At 54.3% G+C, this 18,959-nt stretch overlaps 1 protein-coding gene across 6 annotated transcripts in view; it reads left to right on the top strand.

Moving 5' to 3' along the window:
* MAPK4 (mitogen-activated protein kinase 4) overlaps positions 1–18,199 on the top strand; it is a 47,885-nt gene extending 29,686 nt beyond the window's left edge. For 5 of the 6 annotated variants that reach the window (XM_032096237.1, XM_032096241.1, XM_032096240.1 and 2 more), the window contains 5 exons: positions 5,948–6,092; positions 10,849–11,010; positions 12,808–13,009; positions 14,776–15,459; positions 15,821–18,199. In XM_032096237.1, the coding sequence (XP_031952128.1) occupies positions 5,948–6,092; positions 10,849–11,010; positions 12,808–13,009; positions 14,776–15,459; positions 15,821–15,833 (1,206 nt within the window). In that variant the 3' untranslated portion in view covers positions 15,834–18,199. Of the gene's footprint in view, positions 1–5,947; positions 6,093–10,848; positions 11,011–12,807; positions 13,010–14,775 lie in introns of all 6 variants that reach the window. The other variant, XM_032096242.1, reaches the window with a different exon arrangement.
* The last annotated feature ends 760 nt before the right edge of the window (positions 18,200–18,959 follow it).

Here is an 18,959-nt window from a genome sequence, read left to right as displayed (position 1 = left end):
AGGAGAGCTGCCTGGCTCTGGGATATGCTGAACTGGGATGATGGGATGGGAAGAGGAGAGCTGCCCGGCTCTGGGAGGCTCTGAACTGGGATAATGAAGGGGAGAGCTGCCCAGCTCTGGGATATGCTGAACTGGGATGATGGGATGCGAAGAGGAGAGCTGCCTGGCTCTGGGATATGCTGAACTGGGATGATGGGATGCGAAGAGGAGAGCTGCCTGGCTCTGGGATATGCTGAACTGGGATGATGGGATGGGAAGGGGAGAGCTGCCTGGCTCTGGGATATGCTGAACTGGGATGATGGGATGGGAAGAGGAGAGCTGCCCGGCTCTGGGAGGCTCTGAACTGGGATAATGAAGGGGAGAGCTGCCTGGCTCTGGGATATGCTGAACTGGGATGATGGGATGGGAAGGGGAGAGCTGCCCGGGTCTGGGAGATGCTGAACTGGGATGATGGGGTGGGAAGGGGAGAGCTGCCCGGGTCTGGGAGATACTGAACTGGGATGATGGGGTGGGAAGGGGAGAGCTGCCTGGCTCTGGGAGATGCTGAACTGGGATGATGGGATGGGAAAGGGAGAGCTGCCTGGCTCTGAGAAATGCCCTGAAGCACAGTGAGGAGCCGGCCTCCCCCAGTCGAAGCAGAGCGGCTTTGGCTGTTTCCTGCAGCACTCGGCTGTTGTTGCTGCTCAAATACCTTTCTCCATGTGGTAAGAGCAGCACAGGGACATCTCTTTGAAACTTCTCCACAGCAAACAAAATTAATTTCCAGCTGCCAAAGTCACATCCAGAGCTCGGTCTGCACCTTCACTGGCTGCTCAGACCTGACAAATTTTAGCCCTGTCTCAGATACACGAGTTTCTAAGCTCAAGCACTTACAGACATCTCTAGGGCACAGAGTGCCAGGTGCAGCAGGAGAGGCCCCTCGGGAGATGATCCTGTGCATCCACGTCTCTCTCTCATCCCATCTCTTCCCCAAAGCTCTCACCATCCAGCTGTGCAGGCTCTTTTCTTTTCCATCTGACTGCTCGTCATCCCTGGGCATTTATCCCTCTAGAACATCTCCACATTATCGCCTTTCTCCTCGGCCGCTGCTGCCTGTGGTTTGAACACTTCACACCTTGGTGCCCAAATGGTGAGCAAAGGCGGGTTGGAGGTGAGGAGAAGAGCATTCCCAGCCTCCAGGAGATTCCTGTCCTCATGCAGGACAGGCAAAGCTGAGCTCTTCCTGCTCCATAACCCTTCATCCCCGTGGTGATTGCAGGATTCCCCGCTGGAATGCTCTGCCATGGCCCCTCTGTCCGCAGCCCCCATGGTCCAGTGACTGCCTGGAGGCTCCCTGGGCCTCAGATGGATGCTACCCATCCATCTGTCCATCAGCCCATCCATCCATCCATCCGTCCGTCCATCCATCCATCCATCCATCCCCACTCTCGTGCCCTAATAAACACCCTTGGCTCCAAATGAGAGTCCAGATCCATCTGCGCCAGGTTTGGGAGGGAAGAGGGTGTAAAGGCGGGGTGCTGTCCTGCCCTGAGCACCCTCAGCTTGTGGCAGAGCAGGGAGACAGCAAAGTCGAGCGTTAAAAACTGGCATAAACACCAACCAGCAGATGTCTAGACTTTAAAATAATGAATGTTCTGGAGGGCAGACCCGTCCCTGGCTGTGCATCCTGTGTGGCGTGTCGGGTGCCGCAGCGCTGGGCAGAGCGTGGGGTGGTCCTGTCTGGGAAGGACGGGAGATTCCCGCTGGTGGGGACACAGAGACTTGCGATTGCCTTCCCTCGGGTGACCAGGCCTTGAACAGAACCTTCCTTACCCTCCCTGGGCTGCACAAGATTGTCTCTTCTGGGGGCTCTGCTTGGTGCTCCAGAGCACCTGGGGACATCTGCTGATGGGTTCCCAGGGGACCTGCTCTCCCTTTGCCTGTTGGCAGCATTCCTTACTCAACTAACTGGCAGAAATTCCGCGCCACGGAGGTGTATCGGCCCTTCGAGGGGGAGTTCCTGTGGCGAACACTTTGCAGACCATCTTCAAAGCTTTGAAGTCCTGCTTTAGCTTTGTACTTGCTGTTCAGTGCAAACATAATCGCTTCCAGTCCATCCAGTAAATAACAAAATTCCCGGATGGGTTGTGGCGAGGAGGTGTTCAGAGGAGGTGAGGGTGTGGGGCGTTGCTCTGTGCTCCTCTGGAGGGGACCACCCAGCACGTCCAGCCCTTGGGCAGCAGCCCATGGCCCGTGCAGCCAGTGCTGAGCCTCCCTGCTGTGACCCCGACGCGTCTGTTCTCCGGCTCTGCCCTCCAGAGAGGCACGTCATGGTCTGTGCTCCTGAAATAAACGCGCCCTGTCATCCCAAAACGAGAGCGCGTCACGTTGCTGGAGCCCTGCGCGACAGCCGTGCCGTTGTCCTCCTGTGGAGCCACGTTCCTGCCAGCCCGGCATTGTCCACGGCCCCTCCCAGAACTGCCCTGCCTGCATTTCCAACAAACAAGGTTAAAAACCCTGCTGTGAGGAGGCAGAAGCTTGTTGCTGCTCCGGGATTATTCCAAAAGCTTGGGCTTGTTGCTATTTTGAGCCCCCCATCTGCAGCAGGAGCTGATCCGGCTCCCACGGATGAAGCAGCAGAAATCCCAATGGTGGCTGTGGATGGGGGCGTGGATACACAGGCTGTGCTTGGATCCTGACGGATTTCCAGCGTGTGAGCCCCTGCTCTGCACCTCTGCGGCTTTTTCATGGCAGAAAGAAGGGTTCTGCTGTGAAACACTCCTGGGGGAAGCCTTGGGCTGTGGCGTGGGGGGCTGCAGTAGGTGGGATCCTGAATTCCCATGTCCCCATGATCCCTCCAGCCCCGAGGACGAGCTCCAGGCTTGGATGGTGGTTGTCTGGAGCAGCAGCAGGTCTGGTGCTCCCCATGTGCTGCCATGCTGTGCCAGGTTCCCATGGGATGCAGGTTCAGCGTGCTGTCACCAGGGCGACACCAGGATGCAGCAGCACCTGCCCCAAATTGCTTCTCCTTCTGGTATTGCGAGCAAAACACAAGATACGTGCTGTGTAGAGATGAGAAAAAACATTCCTTTTTCTTCGTTTTCCAGTTGCCTTGCTGTGCTGCTTGGTACGACTTGATGCTTGTCCTACCTGTAGTGAATTCATCACCTCTGTAGATCGCCTGAGCTGTTGCCATACACACAGGAGGAGGAGAAGCAGGAAAAGGATACTTTTTTTGAAAAGTAGCATTTTGAAATTTGCAAGGGAGAAAAACAGAAATAGCATGGAAGGGCTTAGACTTGAAGCTATTTTTCAACTAACTCCGTTGTTTTTTAAAGAGATTCTGGTGGTCCTCCAGTGCAGAAGGGGCTGTGCTGAATCCACAGAACATTGTCACACGGATGTTCCATGTTAGTTGGCACTAATTAATACGCTTCCGCTCTGTCTGGTTGGGTCTGGGTAAGTGGTGCAGTCCTTGTGCTGGAGCCCTGCCTTGCTGAGGTGGTGGCCAGGGGTGCTGGGGCTCCCCACCCTGGCACCACAGCTGTGGGTGGGTCCTCATCCCGGGGCTGTGGCAGTGGCTCCGTCATCCCGGATCCCAAAGCTGTTTCTCCCCAGAACGTGCCATCCCACGGGACTGCAGTTTCTGTCTCCGGGTGGCAGGACAGGAGCTCAGGTATTTGCTAGAGGTAGGGATCTAGCCCCTGTTTTCCGCCGTGGGAAGGTGTCGGGGATGTGTCAGGGACTGGAATGCCGTGCTGCCCACTAGAGGACCTCCAGCCAGGTCGGAAAAGTCTTGATTTCCAAACCGCCCATCAGTCCTTCCCTGTATTGTCCCCCTGAAGAAAGGGGAGGGATAACGCGGAGCCCAGCTGTGGAATGCCCTGGGAAGCAGTGATGGGATGGAGAGCAGCTGCAGGTTCCTGCTCTCTGTGGCTCCCTCCTGGCCGTGGTGCTGGGGGCTCCGAGGTTTTCCGGCAGATGGAAGCAGGGAGGTAACAGTCAGGCACGGGGAGATGGGCAGCAGAAGTGCTGCTAATTAATTACCACCAGAGCCGCGCACGGCAGCAGAGAGGTTGAAGATGTGTCTGCTTGGTGAGTTTTGGCAGGGAGTTTTCCCCAGGACGTGAGACGTGCCTGGGGAGGGAAATGCTTGGCTTGTTGTGACTTTCAGATGTTTGCAGTGTATTGCTCATGCGTTTTGCGTGGCGCACACATCCCTCGGAGGACTCACATCCATCTTGCTGTCAGCAAGGAGAAACATAGGAACGGTGTTAAATCCATAAGGAGGGTGGCATTCCTTTCCTGGGAGAGGGAAGAAATTGCTCCAGCTGAGAATTGCCCTGGATTACTACTCTCAGAGTTCATTTCTGTGGGATTCTCCAATAAAGACCAGCATCTCCATTGTTGGGAATAATTGCAGTGGCTGAGAAGTGGTGGTTTGATCCGATAATGCCTGGGGGCTTTTGTGCTGGTTCTGATTGAGCAGCATTAGCAAAAAATGTAACAGCATTAAATGAAATTTCTTAGCTAATCAGTCTCCATTACAACTTATCATGAGAAGGCCAAAATTAAAACATTCTTTTAAAAGCAAGCCCTTTATGATTAAAAGCTTGATGACTCGCACATTTGGGAGTTGGCGCAGAAACCTGCACTGGGGGAAGAGGAGCGTGATCAGCCTTGTGGTGTTTGTGGTGGTGCACTGCTCTCGTGTTTAGGTGGAGAGATGCATCCTACAGCATCCCGGGAAGCGCTGTGTAGCACAACTCCAGTTCTGCTGCAGTCTGTGGAACTAAATCAGTAGGGATGGAGTTTTTAACTCAGCTTTCATGTGGACTGTGTTCATGCTGTCTTTGCATTTTGACATTCTCCAAATGCTTCATGGCATTTAAATGCAATTCAGCTTTATAATTTAATTTTGTTTTGCCTCTCCTGCTGCACTGCAATCCACCTCCTTCTGCTAATGTGTTATATTTAATGTAGAAAAGGCCGCTTATGAATATTCCAGTGTCATCCCTGTGGGATAACCACCCATGCCCAGCCCCTGCGTGGCACTGAGGGGTGCTGGGCCATCCCTTGCCGTGCCAGGGTTATTTGCAGGCTGGGACACAGCCTTGGTTCCAGCCAGAGCTGCTGAGCGCTTGGCACTGGGGGTGAATCTCCCGGGTGAGCTCAGGAACAGGAGGCGATGTCCAGAGACGATGGCCTTTGTCCCATGGATGCTGCCCAGAGCTTCTCGTGTAGAACCAGGTCAAGCACCCAAAATGACCGTCCTCGATGTGAGCAGAGCGGGACTGAGGATGAGGAGCTGCCCCTCTCCAGCCAGCTGCTGGCAGCCATGCCAGAGCCCAGCTGCGGGTGGCAAGGAGGGGAGGTGATTTATTAGGCAAGGCTCAGGCTCAGTGCAGAATAAACAGGGTTTCCCGTCTCTGGGCCAGCCAGGTACTGCCCAGAAGGGCTTTCCCACTTACCCCACGGCATCTTGTTTTCAGGAGTCCTGGCTGAGAGCCCTTGGCAGTTCTGTTCCCTATACAGGCTTTCCTTCCACCTGCACTGGTGATCCTCCCTTTTGTTCTTCTGGACACTGTCTCGGATGAGGGGGGATTGGGATTTGTGGGGTGCATCCAAGTCCTCCAGAGGCGACCTGGAATGGCTCAGGCGGGTGTGATGTGCCAATCCGTGCTACTGAAGCCATCTGTCCCTTGCAGAAGATGCTGCAGTGCCATGGTGACAAACAGCGAGTGGGTGCTTTGCCTCGAGGAGCACTGGGGTCCGTCTGCCCGCACTGGTGTTTGTCAGGTCCCTGCAGGGCAGGCAGCCCCAGCCCGCCGTGGGGGCTGCCCAGGCGTGGGGGGCAGGGTTTCCTGCAGGGGCCGGCCGTGGGGCCGCAGTGAGGAGTGACCAGGGACGGGTGGAGGAGCTCTGCTGCACGCTCTCCCTCCTGACCCCCCTCTCTCTGCCCTTTCAGGGTTACCTGTCTGAGGGCTTGGTGACGAAGTGGTACCGCTCCCCCCGGCTCCTGCTCTCGCCCAACAACTACACCAAAGCCATCGACATGTGGGCAGCAGGCTGCATCCTGGCTGAGATGCTGACCGGAAGGATGCTCTTCGCCGGTAGGTTTCTGTCTCCTGTTGGTTCCTTTTTTCCCTCCCTCCCTCCTTGCTACCCAGTTCCGAGGCTTTCCAGCACAGCAGAGGGAATTCCGCCCTCCCTGCCAGCTTTGTAGCAGTGCTACAGAGATCCTGTGAGACGCCAGAGCTGCTTCCAGAACAGACTTCACTTGTGCAGCCTCTGCTGTCAGACCTGGGTTGGTGCAAACTCCCATCAGGAGTGGAAAATAGTTTTCACTCAGCCCTCCTGTGCTTGCCTGGGAAGGACACGTGGTGGCCTGGGTGTGATGGCACCCGTGGGTGTCCGAGGCTGTGCGCCCCTGACAAGCCTTGCCGGGCAGGGACGGTCTGCTGACAAAAAAAGAACCTCAGGGAACAAATCTTGACGGAACAACAAAACCCTTTTCGGTTTCCATGTTTCCAACAGGAAATAAGAGCCTTTTGTTGGGAGGAAGGATGCTAGAATCAATCACAGGGTGGAGTGTAAGGACAGGAGATAATGGTGCCATGTTCCAGGAGGTTTGTACTCTGTGCCGTGGATTTGAATCATGATGGGTGTCTTCAAGCTATTTCTTTTGTCTGAGGGAAGACATTTGAATGCCACCACCCATTTTTAGGGTTTGCCTGCAGGCACAAATTGCAGCTATAAAGGTGAAGAGCAAGAAAAGAAGACAACAAAAGCACAGCAAGGAGTACATGGTTACCAATGCAGCGTTTGAAGCTCAGCTCTGATGTTCCTGAGAAGCAAACATGTATTTAATAGAGTCCCAAAAACGCTGTGTCAGGAGCAGAGCTGTGCTCCCCGAGCTGGGACACAGAGCCGTTCTTTCAGGGACGAGGCAGCTGCTCTCTGCCTGTTGAAGGAGCTGTTCCCCTTCCTGCCCGAGGTCTGCGGCTGAGCTCCTGCTCAGCTGTGTCTCCGTCGCCTGTGGGTGCTCTGAATGACAAGGTTTAACGCGTTTTGTGAGCAGCTGTTCGCAGAGCTGTGTAAATAAATAATCAGACCCATTAATAATGGAGGAGGACGTTTCCTTCACAGATATTTCAGCACCGCAGAGCTCCACAGACTTGGTTCCAGCTGCTCTGCTGCTCCCTCCCCACTCCTGCTTGCGGCTTCCATATTTCTTTTGTGAAAGCTTAGAAATAAGCAGGCAGTATCATTCTGAAGAGATCACTGAAACTGCCTCCCCATTCTTTCCTTCTTTTTGTCCTCAGTTTCACCAAAACTTTCAAGTCCAGGGATTTCAGCTTTGAAAATCATGCATGTAACCTGTCTGCTCCTGATGTTTCCTTAGGATGTGTTCCAGGAGCGGGGACATCCCCAGGTGCCCCTTGTCCCTGCAGGGCATTGTTTGGTCCTGCTGGGAGCCTCTGCAATCTCTGTCCTCCTGTACTTACCCCTCGCCTCAAACAGCAAAACAAGAGTTGCGTGTCGAGGTCCTCCACCAGCCATCCCAGCACAGCACCCAGGCATTCCTGGCTTTTCAAACTGGGCTTGGCCCCTCTCTCAGCCCCAGCCTAGGGTTTTGCTTTGCTCTTTGTGGGTGTAAGTAATGTTGGCTGACACCACTGAGGTATCCAGGGTGGTCCTTTAAGCTCATTTTGTGGTAAGGCAGAGGCAAAAGTAGCCCCGGGATGGGATTCGTCTGTCTGGTCTGTGCTGTCTGCCTCAGAGGAGATTGACCTTGCCTTAAAAATGTTGATGGCTCCAGTGAAGCTCGTTAAGAGCATCTGGAGACCAGGCCAACACTCCCATGCTGGTGTTCCACGTGGCTGCAGGTGAGATCAGTCCTGTCCTGCAGCCTGGGGGAGACGCCCCGGAGCAGCCATCCCGGAACCTCCCCAGGCTGGTTCCTGAGAGCCCACAGCAGGTGGGATTTGGCACACTGAGGGCTGGGCTCAGCCAGGCACCTGTGTGAGCATCGCTTCTTGTCTGCCTTCCAGCCCAGTGAAATCACTTAACAGCTCCCCAGGTGCTGGCAGGGTGCTTGGTTAGTGGGTGGGGATCAAAACCAGGCTCAGAATATCGACTCTGTGTTGGTTGCTTTGAAATTACATCATTGTCATGGGAGCTTCTGCCCCCTGCCCCGTGTTCCAAGCGGAGCCAGTGCAGGAGCCTGGCAGCAGGAGGGATGCCCGTGGTGCCTTTCATCTGCTGCTGTCCAGAGAGGAGGAGAATAAAGCCCAGCCCCTCAGAGCAGCTAAAACTCACAAACACCTGCACAGCAACATGGATTCACCTTTGCTGTCACTCCTCTCCTCTTTGCTGGGAGAAAGGGTTTACCCCCAGCCAGCTGCAGCCTCTGTCCCTGCAGGATGAGAGTTTCAGAGAGCCCTGGGTCACCAGCAGCAGTGTGGTTCAGAGAAAGCTGCAAACCTGCAGCGAGTGCCTTGCCCTGGATAAATGGTTCCCTGAGCGTTCGTCAGCGGCGCATTTTAAATCGAGTGCTTAGCATAAATCAATATAATTAACTCGGCAGTCTATGGGGTGCTTAAGCAACGCAGGTAAATTAAGGCGACTGGTTATTAGGAGCAGATGTCACTCAGCTTCCATTCTCCCACATGAATTTTTGCATGTCCAGCAGAAAGGGACCCCAGGCCCTCCCAGAGGCCCCTTCCCTGGATGCTGCGGTGGTAGGAGCAGTTTGGATTTGGCAGAGCCCTGGGAGGACACAGCAAACCTGGCTGTCCCAGGGCTGACAGGAGTGCAGCCCATCTTCAGCAGCTCCAATCAGGTCTGCAGGCCCTTGGAGAGCTCCCCAGCAAACCTGGCTGTCCCAGGGCTGACAGGAGTGCAGCCCGTCTTCAGCAGCTCCAGTTGGGTCTGCAGGCCCTTGGAGAGCTCCCCAGCACTGGCAGCACAGAAAACAGGGAAGAGTGTCCGTAGCTGAGCAGCTACAGCTCTCTGCAGTGTCTCTTCCACCAAAAGCAGTGTCAGTGGCAGCAGGAGTGAATGGGAAGAAAGGAGTAAAAAGGAGGAAAGATTGGTCCTCGCAGATCTCCACGGGGTTCACCGGTGGGGCTGTGCCTGTGACCAAGAGCTAGGAGGTGGTTTTTCTCGTGGGTTCAGGGCTTGCTCCCAGTGCTTGGGTGCTTCACTGGGGCTTGGCTGCAAGCCTGGAGAAGGTTCTCTTGTCCAAGACAAGATGCAGAGCTCCTCGTTCTGTCCTTGAGTAACAACAGCTTGCTGCGTTTATCCTGTCTGTGGTTCATGTTTTCCTTTCCAGCAGCTAATACTTCCAGAAAAAGGTCCCTGGGAACTACATAAATAGGGGATAATAGAATAGAATCCGGTTTCTTGAGAGCCATAATTCAAGGCTTCCAGCATTGCATTAGCAGCTTCTTTGTGTGGCTAAAAACGGTGTCTTTTGGCTGCCAGGTGTCTTCAGGGAGCAGTGGCTGGGGCTGCACGGAGGGAAAAGCCACAAAGCCTTTGTGGCTTTTGTCACCCTGTAATTTTGATCACAGCTTGGGAATTAGCCTGACTAACAAGGTGTTCGTTCCCTAACAGAGATCTTTAGTTTCCCCCAGAGTCACGCTGTGAATCTCTAAATGACCTAAAATTAGTTCTTCTGCAGGGAAGTGAATTAATTTGCCCACGATTGATATGGGAAGGGCATCCCTCCCTTGGTCTTTTTTGCTTTTGCTATTGCTTTATCTTCTCCCAGGGCACTGATCCGAGTGGACGTGTGTGGCAGTGGTGACCAGCTGGGCTCATGTCAGCGCTGTCTGGGGTTGTGTGAGTTCACTGCCATGTCACTGAGCTCTGCCGTGTGGGGTGAAAGTGGCCGTGACTGAATGGAACCAAAATCTGCTGGAGTGGCGAGCCCAGGATGGGAGGAGACGGTTTCCCAGCCTCGATGATGGGACCCACCCTTGTCCCAGGGGGTTGTGTTGGGGGTCAGCTCCGTGGGTGTGAGTCTGGAAAACTCCTGCCGACCCACAGGGAGCTCTGGGCTGTGGAGGGCAGCCCCTGTAAGATGCCAGGGACCTCCACAGGAACGGGGTTGCCTCAGGGCAAGTGATCTCCTGTGGGTTGGCCTCCCTTCGCTCCCTGCTGACTGATCAGAAGTGCAACCTCAGTAAATGAGGTTGTCTCTTGTTATTGTGGGTCAGACGGGCACTGCTTGCCATTGAAGCAACCTGAAATCCGTGGCTGGGACAGCAGGCACTTGGTAGCCCGAAAATCCCCGTTGTTTTGCCTGCCCCGGGCCGCTCCCTGCCTCAGTGGCGGGTCCTGCCCCTAATGACAGAGTATTGCTGACCGGCCCTGCTGGCCCACAGAGATCAGCGGCGCGACTCGCGTTCCTGCCAGGCTGCCCGTGCGCTCGCCGGAGGCTGGGCACCAGCCCCGAGCTCTTGGTCACAGCCAGTGGAGTGCTGAAGGACGGGGTTAGCGCTCACTGACGAGGCGCTCCGCCCCACGGGCGCCGCTGCTCCCCTCCTCTCGCTGACGGGCAGCCAGTCCTGAGCGGGGCTTTGGGGATGCGGGAATAAATAGGTCCTGAAAGGAGAGGATTAAAAGCGTGTAATGGCACACAGGAGTTGTGGGGATTGTCACCAGCAGAGCCATGCCCTGGTGCCCAGCAGCCGGTGGGAGCCGGTCAGAAAACGCCTTTCCCGTTGGGAGAACGTAGAGCTTGGACACCTGCATTCCTTTAGAGATGGAGCTCAGGCACCCCTGGAGCTGGTAATACCCCACAGCCGCCCCAATTCAACTTCTGTGCCTCATCTCACTGCCTGTCTTCTTCCCATCCAGGGGGCCACGAGCTGGAGCAGATGCAGCTGATTCTGGAGACAATCCCCGTTATCCACCAGGAGGACAAAGAGGAGCTGCTGAAGGTGATGCCCATGTTCATCAACAGCACGTGGGAAGTGCGGAAGCCACTGCGCAAGCTGCTGCCCGAGGTGGACAGCGAAGGTACCGTGGTGGCCACTGGCTCGGCAGCGTCCTCCCGGGGCTCCTCCCGGCTGCTGTGTCTTCAGAGCTTTCCTTGGAGTGTCACAGGAGCTGTCCTGCAGGGCCAAGGGCACCAGCGCTGCAGAAGGGGGTTCAGGTCCCGGGGGGCCGCAGCGGGTGGTCCCAGCTGTGGCTCCCACGTCCCCACTGCTGCCGCCTGTCCCCGGGCCCAGCTCGCTGTCCTGCCACAGGACAGCACTCTCGAGGCTGTAGCTTGCTCCCAGGTAGTTCTAGGGGTGAAATACTCTTCCAAGGCACCTTGAAGGCACATCCCTGGCTTCCCACGCCTCTCCTCGAGCTGCGAGCGAGGGTTCGGCCCAGAGGTTCTCCTCAAGCCCCGTTTGTTTTCCCGCCGTGCCTCTGTCATGGGCACAATTGTGTAGTACCGCAGGACACAGGCTTTTCCCTCATAAGCACCCAGACCCCGTGAGGTGGCTGTTATAGGCAGGAGCACTGACCAGGTGCTCTCCTGAGCTCCTTCTGAGGGTCAGACTGGACCTGGCCGCCTGCCTTTGGGAAGATGTCAAGACCAGGCTCAGCTTACGTGTGCTGGTGTAACTCTTCCCTATAAGACGTCGTGTGGTCCTGGCGACACGATATCCATCGGCCTGGGGTGCCCAGGGACCGCGTCAGCCTCCAGCAAGCAGGAACAGATTTATTCCCTGCCATTACTGCAGGAAGAAAGGTCACCCTTGCTCCTTGCATAATTCATTGTCGTTTTCCTGCCTCTCTGACCCGTAGTACATCGTAATACATAACCTGTCGTGCGTTGTTCCGCCACGCTCCGTGCCCGCAGTCAGTGACCTCGTGAGGCTATTGATTCCTTCCTGCTTAATTAGTCCGAGCGATGAGGTGATCTCGCGGGAGACAGTCGGAAATTGGGTAATGTTTAAGCACAGAGGCAGCACGTGTGGCCGTGCTCCTGCTGAGGGCTCCTGTCCCTGCAGACGCTGCCCCTGTCACGCAGTTACACCTTCGGTGGTGATGTTCCGAAGGTGCGGAATGGAGCCGTATCCGAGGAAAGGCATGTATTTATTTTTATTGCCTGAACTCAAAGAGACTTGCCCAGGAAAGAATCAACGGGATAAGCAACAGCTTCAGTGACAGGATTTTACCTTTTCACATAACCTCGGCAAAAGGAGTCATCAAAGCAATCACAGCAAACCCCCCGCGTTTAGATTTAATTGCGCTTAAGTTTCCTGTCATCATAGGAAGAGTTCATGCACCACAGTCTTTCTGAAATAATTCTAGCCACTCAGAGTTCTTGAAATATTAATGGGTAAAATAATTTCATAGCCCTGGTCACGCCGAAGGCTTTTAAACATTGCAGTAAATCTAGTCCACTTCAGTTGGGCTCAAGAGGTGAAAGCAGTTGTCTGAAATGCCGCGTGCTTGACGAATGGATCTGAGAGCGTGGGGTCAAATCCCAGCACCACCCAAACGTCTTTCTGGGGTGAGATTTCAGCATCCTGCTGGGGGCCGTAGCACTGGGTGTGAAACGCACTTCCCCTGCTGTGCTAGAAGAGGTGACACCTGGGGGCTGCAGGATTGCTCTCCTGCAAGCTCACGGCTCCCGTGAGGGCTACAGGGGATGCAGCAGGGGCTAACGTGCCTGGTTTAGGTTCACCTGGGGCGTGACCTTTAACTCATTCCTTACTTGGAGGGGATTTGTCATGGGGGCTCCACGAGACCCGTCGTGGCAAGGAAGCTGTTACTGCCTGTGAGGAATTAGTGAGCTTGTTTGTCTCTGCTCCGCAGCTATTGATTTTCTGGAGAAAATACTGACATTTAACCCCATGGATCGATTAACGGCCGAGATGGGCCTGCAGCACCCTTACATGAGCCCGTACTCCTGCCCCGAGGACGAGCCTGTGTCTCAGCACCCGTTCCGGATCGAGGACGAGATTGATGATATCCTGCTGATGGAAGCTAACCAGAGCCAGATGTCCAACTGGGACAGGTACAGAACCAGGGCTGGGCTGGAGAGCAGGTACCGGCTTAAATGCTTTAGGCAGAACTGGACTGGTAAGCCTCTGACGTGCTGTTGCCTGGGTTCCATCACACGTGCTCCAGACCCATGAGGAACACCTGCTTTTCCCTCTTTATACCATGTTGCAATTCCAGCCCAAGCTGGCGCCTCGCTGAAGCCAACCAGAGGCTCACTGTGGATTTCCACAGGGGCTGGAAGCCGAGCCTGCACATCCTGGTCGCTGAGCACCTTTCTGCTCGTGGTTTTATTCACAGCCCGTGTTGTCTTCAGTTGAGTTTAAGTGGCTCTGTGGCCCTTCCGTCTGCCCTCTGTCCCTATAATACAGGTTACAAAATACTATCATTCTGGTACCTTTTGGGGACAGGGCCTGATGTGGAGTGCTACATTCGTCACTTCTCAAGGTGCGTAGGCCCCCGAGGCCATGGATCTGGGCACCTTGTAAAAAATCCTGCATTGTGTTGACATTTAAATGGGTGTACTGGAAGTTTAGAATGGATCACAGCCTTGAGCTGAGGTCTCTCACGTCCTAGGTGATTACCCCAGTTGCTGCGCCAGTCCCACAGCTGGGGCAGGTAGAACAAAAGAAGAAGCAGCTAAGAATTTAGTTTTCTGTAGAGGGTTCAGTTTTCTGTAGAGCTCCTTCCAGCTGAGGGGGATGAGCTGGCTGAGGATGTCTGCAGCATTGTTCCTCTCTGCATGGCAATTAAATCCCCGTGCCTTCCTAATCCACTAGACTTCACTAGCATTGAAAAAATTACCTAAAAAAACCCCTTGCCTTCACTGTCATCAGTCTCTCTGCCTGAGTGAACAAGTGTCAGGGGGGAGCCAGGTCAGTCAGGTGAAGAGGAAGGCTGGAAGCAGGATGTCTGTCTTCAGTGTATCCCCACAGTTCCAGCATCCCTGCCAGCTGCAGCCCCCAAAGCAGCAAATCAGCTGCTGGAGGTCACCTTGCCACCTTCTCCACAGTCAGCTTGCTTGGTGTGACACAAGCAGCTGAGGCTGAGGCTGTCCTACCTCCCAGCTGGGGACATGTGGTACAGGGCTGTAGATTCTGCAGCACCAGCCGAGTGTTTGCGGACAAGAGATGATTTTGGCTGTGCTGTGGGACACCTGAAGAACAATCTGCTGTTGTGACAGAGCCCCAGTCCCTGGGATAACATTTCTTTTAAAGGCAGCTCAGTTCGGAGCCAGTAAATCAGATGTCAGGCCGTGGCTAGGAATGGGTGTTGTCAGGTAATTGTGAGTAAGGGAGTTCAGCTGGCTCAAGAAGTTACCACTCAGCAAGGTGACCCTTCAGGAATGCTCTTGGTCCTGGATATCGGGGTAAAGTGGTGATGTCCAGTCTCAGTGGGGTTTAAGTTCATCTCTTTCACTGTTCTGTCCCCAGCTCACGCTGTGGTACCCGTCTGTGGGCTGGGGACAGATTGGTTATTAATGTTGTTAATCACGTTTCACTCCCGAGCGGCGGGGAGGGGATGCATGGACATCTAAAGGACGGGGCCAGTGGGTTTGGTTGTTGGGCTGTTATTCCTGCTTCTGGTCCCGTCGCAGGCTCTTGGTAAACTACTCACCCCAATATTTTAACACACAAGGTGGTTGTCTCTGCTATCAGTAAGACGCTAGAAGCAGAGCAGCAGCAGCAGGCCAAGCCAGCAGCAGTGTGTGTGCTGGTTTGGGCACTGCTGCCCCCGGCAAAGCCGTGCTCCCTGTGTCTGACAGCAGCGTGTCTTTGGCAGGTACCACATCAGCCTCTCCTCTGACCTGGACTGGAGACACGACAAGCACCACGACATGGACGAGGTCCAGCGGGACCCCCGCGCGGGCTCTGAGTCCACTGCCGAGGAAGCACAGGTTGACCCACGGAAATACTCACAGAGCAGCTCAGAGAGGTTCTTGGAGCTGTCCCACTCATCCATGGACCGAGTATTTGATGCCGATTGTGGGAAATCGTGTGATTACAAAGTGGGGTCGCCTTCCTACTTGGACAAATTGCTGTGGAGGGACAGTAAGCCCCACCACTACTCTGAGCCCAAGCTAATCCTAGATTTATCCCACTGGAAACGGGCCACCATAGCGCCCGCAGCTGAGCTGTCGCTGGAAGAGGAACCCTCCAACCTCTTCCTGGAGATTGCTCAGTGGGTGAAGAGCACGCAGGTGGGGCTGGAGTGTCCCAGCGCTCTGCCGGAGATCCAGGAGCGGAGCCTGCCCTCCTCTCCGCGCCATCTGCACAAGGAACCTGCCGAGGTGAACAGTGAGACCGACCCCGAGTTTGACCTGGACGTCTTCATCTCCAGGGCGCTGAAACTTTGCACAAAACCCGAGGATCTTCCAGACAACAAGCTCAACGAGATCAACGGGGCCTGCATCTCTGAGCACCCTGGGGACATGGTTCAGGCAGAGGTGTACCAGAAGGAGCGGTGGTGAGGAACCCACGCCCAGGAAGCCCCGCTGCGCCTCCCTCTTCCTCTGGGATGGCGCGGCCACTGCCCGGGGCTGAGCGGCTGCCGACCGTCACTGAGCATCCGTTTTTAACACTGTACCAAATGCCTTTTCCAGGAAAGGCAAGCACAAGCCACATGCCCCTTTTGATGCCTTAGAAGTGCTTCTGAGGGGATCAGGAGGTGTGAATGAAATACTGAGTTTCTTATACTGCCTTAACAATCTTGCCTTGCGATCTCTGGGACCTGTTTGAAACTTAAATGTACGAGGGGAAAAATGACAGTACATGGTAGGTTTACAAACAGTAGTCAAATCAACTTCTTTTCCTTTCTTTTTCTATAGCAACTTGAGATGACAAAGACAAAATCGGCATTTTCAGTATGGTCAGGTACCCTCCTGGTTGGACAGGTTCCCAAAACGCCAAACTTTGAGCTCCTCTGAGGCACCTGTGTGAGTACAGGTGTGGAATAAAGTGATGCCAGCCATCGGTCAGCAGCGAATGGAACTAGAGGTAGAGTTTGGCCATCAGACAAAAAAATAACTCTCTGAGGATGTTAATGGGGAAGAGATTTGACCTACAAAATATGGGCCGTTGGGGATTTCTTGTTTTTTTTTTTTTCTGATGAAGACAAAATTTTTGCTAAGTGCATTTTGCTGGTTTGTGGTTTCTCACACCAAAACTTTCCCTTCTGTTGCGCGGGGTGCAGTAGGGGGATGCACGGGGATCTGAGCTTTCCGAGTACTTAGGAGGGCCCATGCGATGCATTTCAGCGTGAAAACCTGGTGCTGTGAGTCCTGCCTCGGACAGCTGCCCATTAGACCAGCAAATTCCAGTGGTGAGGGCTGGACAGGGGCGGGGAGCTGGGAACGAGGTGTCCCACAGTGTGCTGCTGCCTGGCACCACCAGCCACACGCACACAGACTCAGCAAGGGCACCCGCCCAGCTTTGCCACTGAAAAAGGAACTAAAGTACTTCTGGATTTCCTTCTGACAAAGATCTTGTGAAGAAAACAGCAGTTCCTGCAGCATTAGGTTTGTAACTGGCCACTTGGCTCCCAGCGTCTTTGGAAGATGCTGGTGTCAGCAGGCAGCTGTGTGTAAATAGGTGAAGACACAACTGATGGACTGAAACTTCTGTTTTCATCCACACTTCTGAGCACCTTAATAGTTAATCGGCTAACAAGAGTTTGTATATGGAAGAAATGTTCTATACTTCTATTTAGTCAAACTCGGCAGCTTTTTAAAGGGGAGATGTGTAAATAGTGCCATACAAGACAGTCTCTGCTTTCCTCGCCATCCTGTTGCTGTGCTCTCCAGCACAGTGGCTCTACTTATATTTGTAAAAGATAAACTGCTGTATTAGTAACTGCAAGGCCCATATTTAACTACTCCTGTATGAGTTATTTCTACCCTTTTAACAAGCAACCTGCTAAATGCTCTGAGATGTGAAGAAAACTCGTGTGAGACTCGGATAACTAACAGCAGCGCTTACTGTATTAACCCTGGTGTTTACTCTTGCTGGGACCAGGTGCAGGTTTAGCTGTAGCAGGCCTTGACAAGCCCAAAAACGTGTTCTTACTGTGAAGATCTCACATCGGGGTGATGGAAATGCCACTGCTCCAGACGATGAGCAGCACCGGTGCGAGGGCAGCCGGCTGCGGGGATGGGATGGGGTGCAAGGCCAGGTGCAGGGGTGGAGAAGGCATTTGGAAGGCAAAGCTGATGGAGAAGGCATCAGAAAGGCAAAGCCATTTGTCCCTGGACTTTGTTCTGAGTGTTTGGGTGTCCCCCAGAGTGGTTTAGAAAGGGGGAACGAGACAGAAACAGAGGTTTGGTTTCTGGTGTGTTGCAGATAATTGATATACCTCAACTAAAGCTCAGCACTTTCACTGGTGGTGGGGGAGATTCAGATGCCAGGAGCAGCCACCCCTGCGCTGGAGCAGATCCAATCCAGCCCCGGCAGCCGGCAGCTCGCTGCCCACGGTCCCGCTCAGCCTTGCTGTGCGCCCAGCGGCAGCCAGCAGAGGCTGGAAGTGGGATTGCTCGAGGGAGCGTGCTCCCGGGCAGGAGGAGGCAGCAGGAGCCACGGCTGTGTCCCATTGCCCCTCGGTGCCCACAGGAGGAGCTGATAATGCCCATCCTCTGACGGGAGAGGCACCAGCTCGCAGCCAGACGCTGGGGAGCCGGCAGAGTTCAGACCCGAAGGATGAGGTCAGCACGGTGAGAGCGGACTTTGGAAGCTCTTGGGACAGATGGAACAGCCCTCTGCTGCCCTTGGGTTGAGCACGGAGAGGCGCCGGCACGAGAACTCGGCACGGTCAAACCACGCCAGCGCTCTCCTCGCCCGGCGTTGGCGGTGGCCACGTCCTCTGAAACCAGAAGCCATTTTCTGTGGGCTGTTACTTCTTCCCCAGAGGCCTGCAGGACTGTTTGTTACGGCCACGAAAAGAAAGAGTTTTGCTTTAGAGTATTGTCTTGAGGGCCCGCAGTTAAAGCATAACGTTGACTCCGTAGCGAGCAAACGGAGCGCATTGCCGCCACTCCGGAATTTCCATCTCGCTTCCTGAGCTGTTATTTAATGTTGTTCTAAAACCTCAGCGTCACATGCTGGGAAAAGGGGATAAGAGGGGTGGCTTTAATTTGTTACCTGAGTGTGCTTAGCTGATCACAAGCCAGATCTGTCTCTCATTTACAGAAATAAAATGTAAGGCCTGAGCCTTCCTTGCGTGGCAGTGTGTAATTATTTTATGAATTATTACTGTTCTTACTGTGAAGTGTTTATTCCAGTACTGGGGTCTAGGTTTCTTCCGCAAATCACTGAATTCATCCAGGTTGGAAAAGACCTTTAAGAATGGACATGAAGAGCTGTGTCCCACGGATTATCTGCATTCTGGGGTTCCTTGGTGCTGGGCTGCTTTTCACCCAGCTTTGTTTTGGTAGGTTCAGGCTGTCTGAGCACTCAGGGTCACAGGGAGGGAATTCAGGCTTTGTCACCGCCTGCATTTCACGCAGCTGGAAGAAGCGTTGCGGTGCAAGCTCACCCGTCAGGTATTTCAGTTGGTTTGCAGAAGGCACTCGCTGAAAGAGACACGGGAGCACTGCTGCTGCTGATGGTGCTGTGTGGTGGGCCCCGAGGCCACGTGGCCCTGGGATGGGTGGACAGCCTGGATTTAGCGATCTGGGCCCTAGCTGTCCCGGGTTTTATTTAAAGAACAGCAGAGGGAGCAGAAAAAACCCTCTGAAGGAAAACCCTCTCTGCGGGGGCTGCTCCTGGTGGCTCCTTGCAAGGATCTGTCCTGCCACTACAGCCACCCGCTGGCCACAAGCTGCAGCCTGGGAATCCATCAGGGAGATGATTTAGAAATGCCTTTAAATGTCAGGAAGATGCCTCCAACGGTGCTGTCGCTGCCCCAGTGATTGTTCTTCCTCAGTCGCACATATGTGACTATTTTTACTGCAGTTTATTTTTGATCATGCTGGG

This window comes from Corvus moneduloides, chromosome Z (assembly GCF_009650955.1).
Source record: "Corvus moneduloides isolate bCorMon1 chromosome Z, bCorMon1.pri, whole genome shotgun sequence".
Lineage (NCBI taxonomy): Eukaryota > Metazoa > Chordata > Aves > Passeriformes > Corvidae > Corvus > Corvus moneduloides.
The sequence above is the reverse complement of the archived record's forward strand: the minus strand, read 5'-3'. Positions and strand labels throughout refer to the sequence as shown.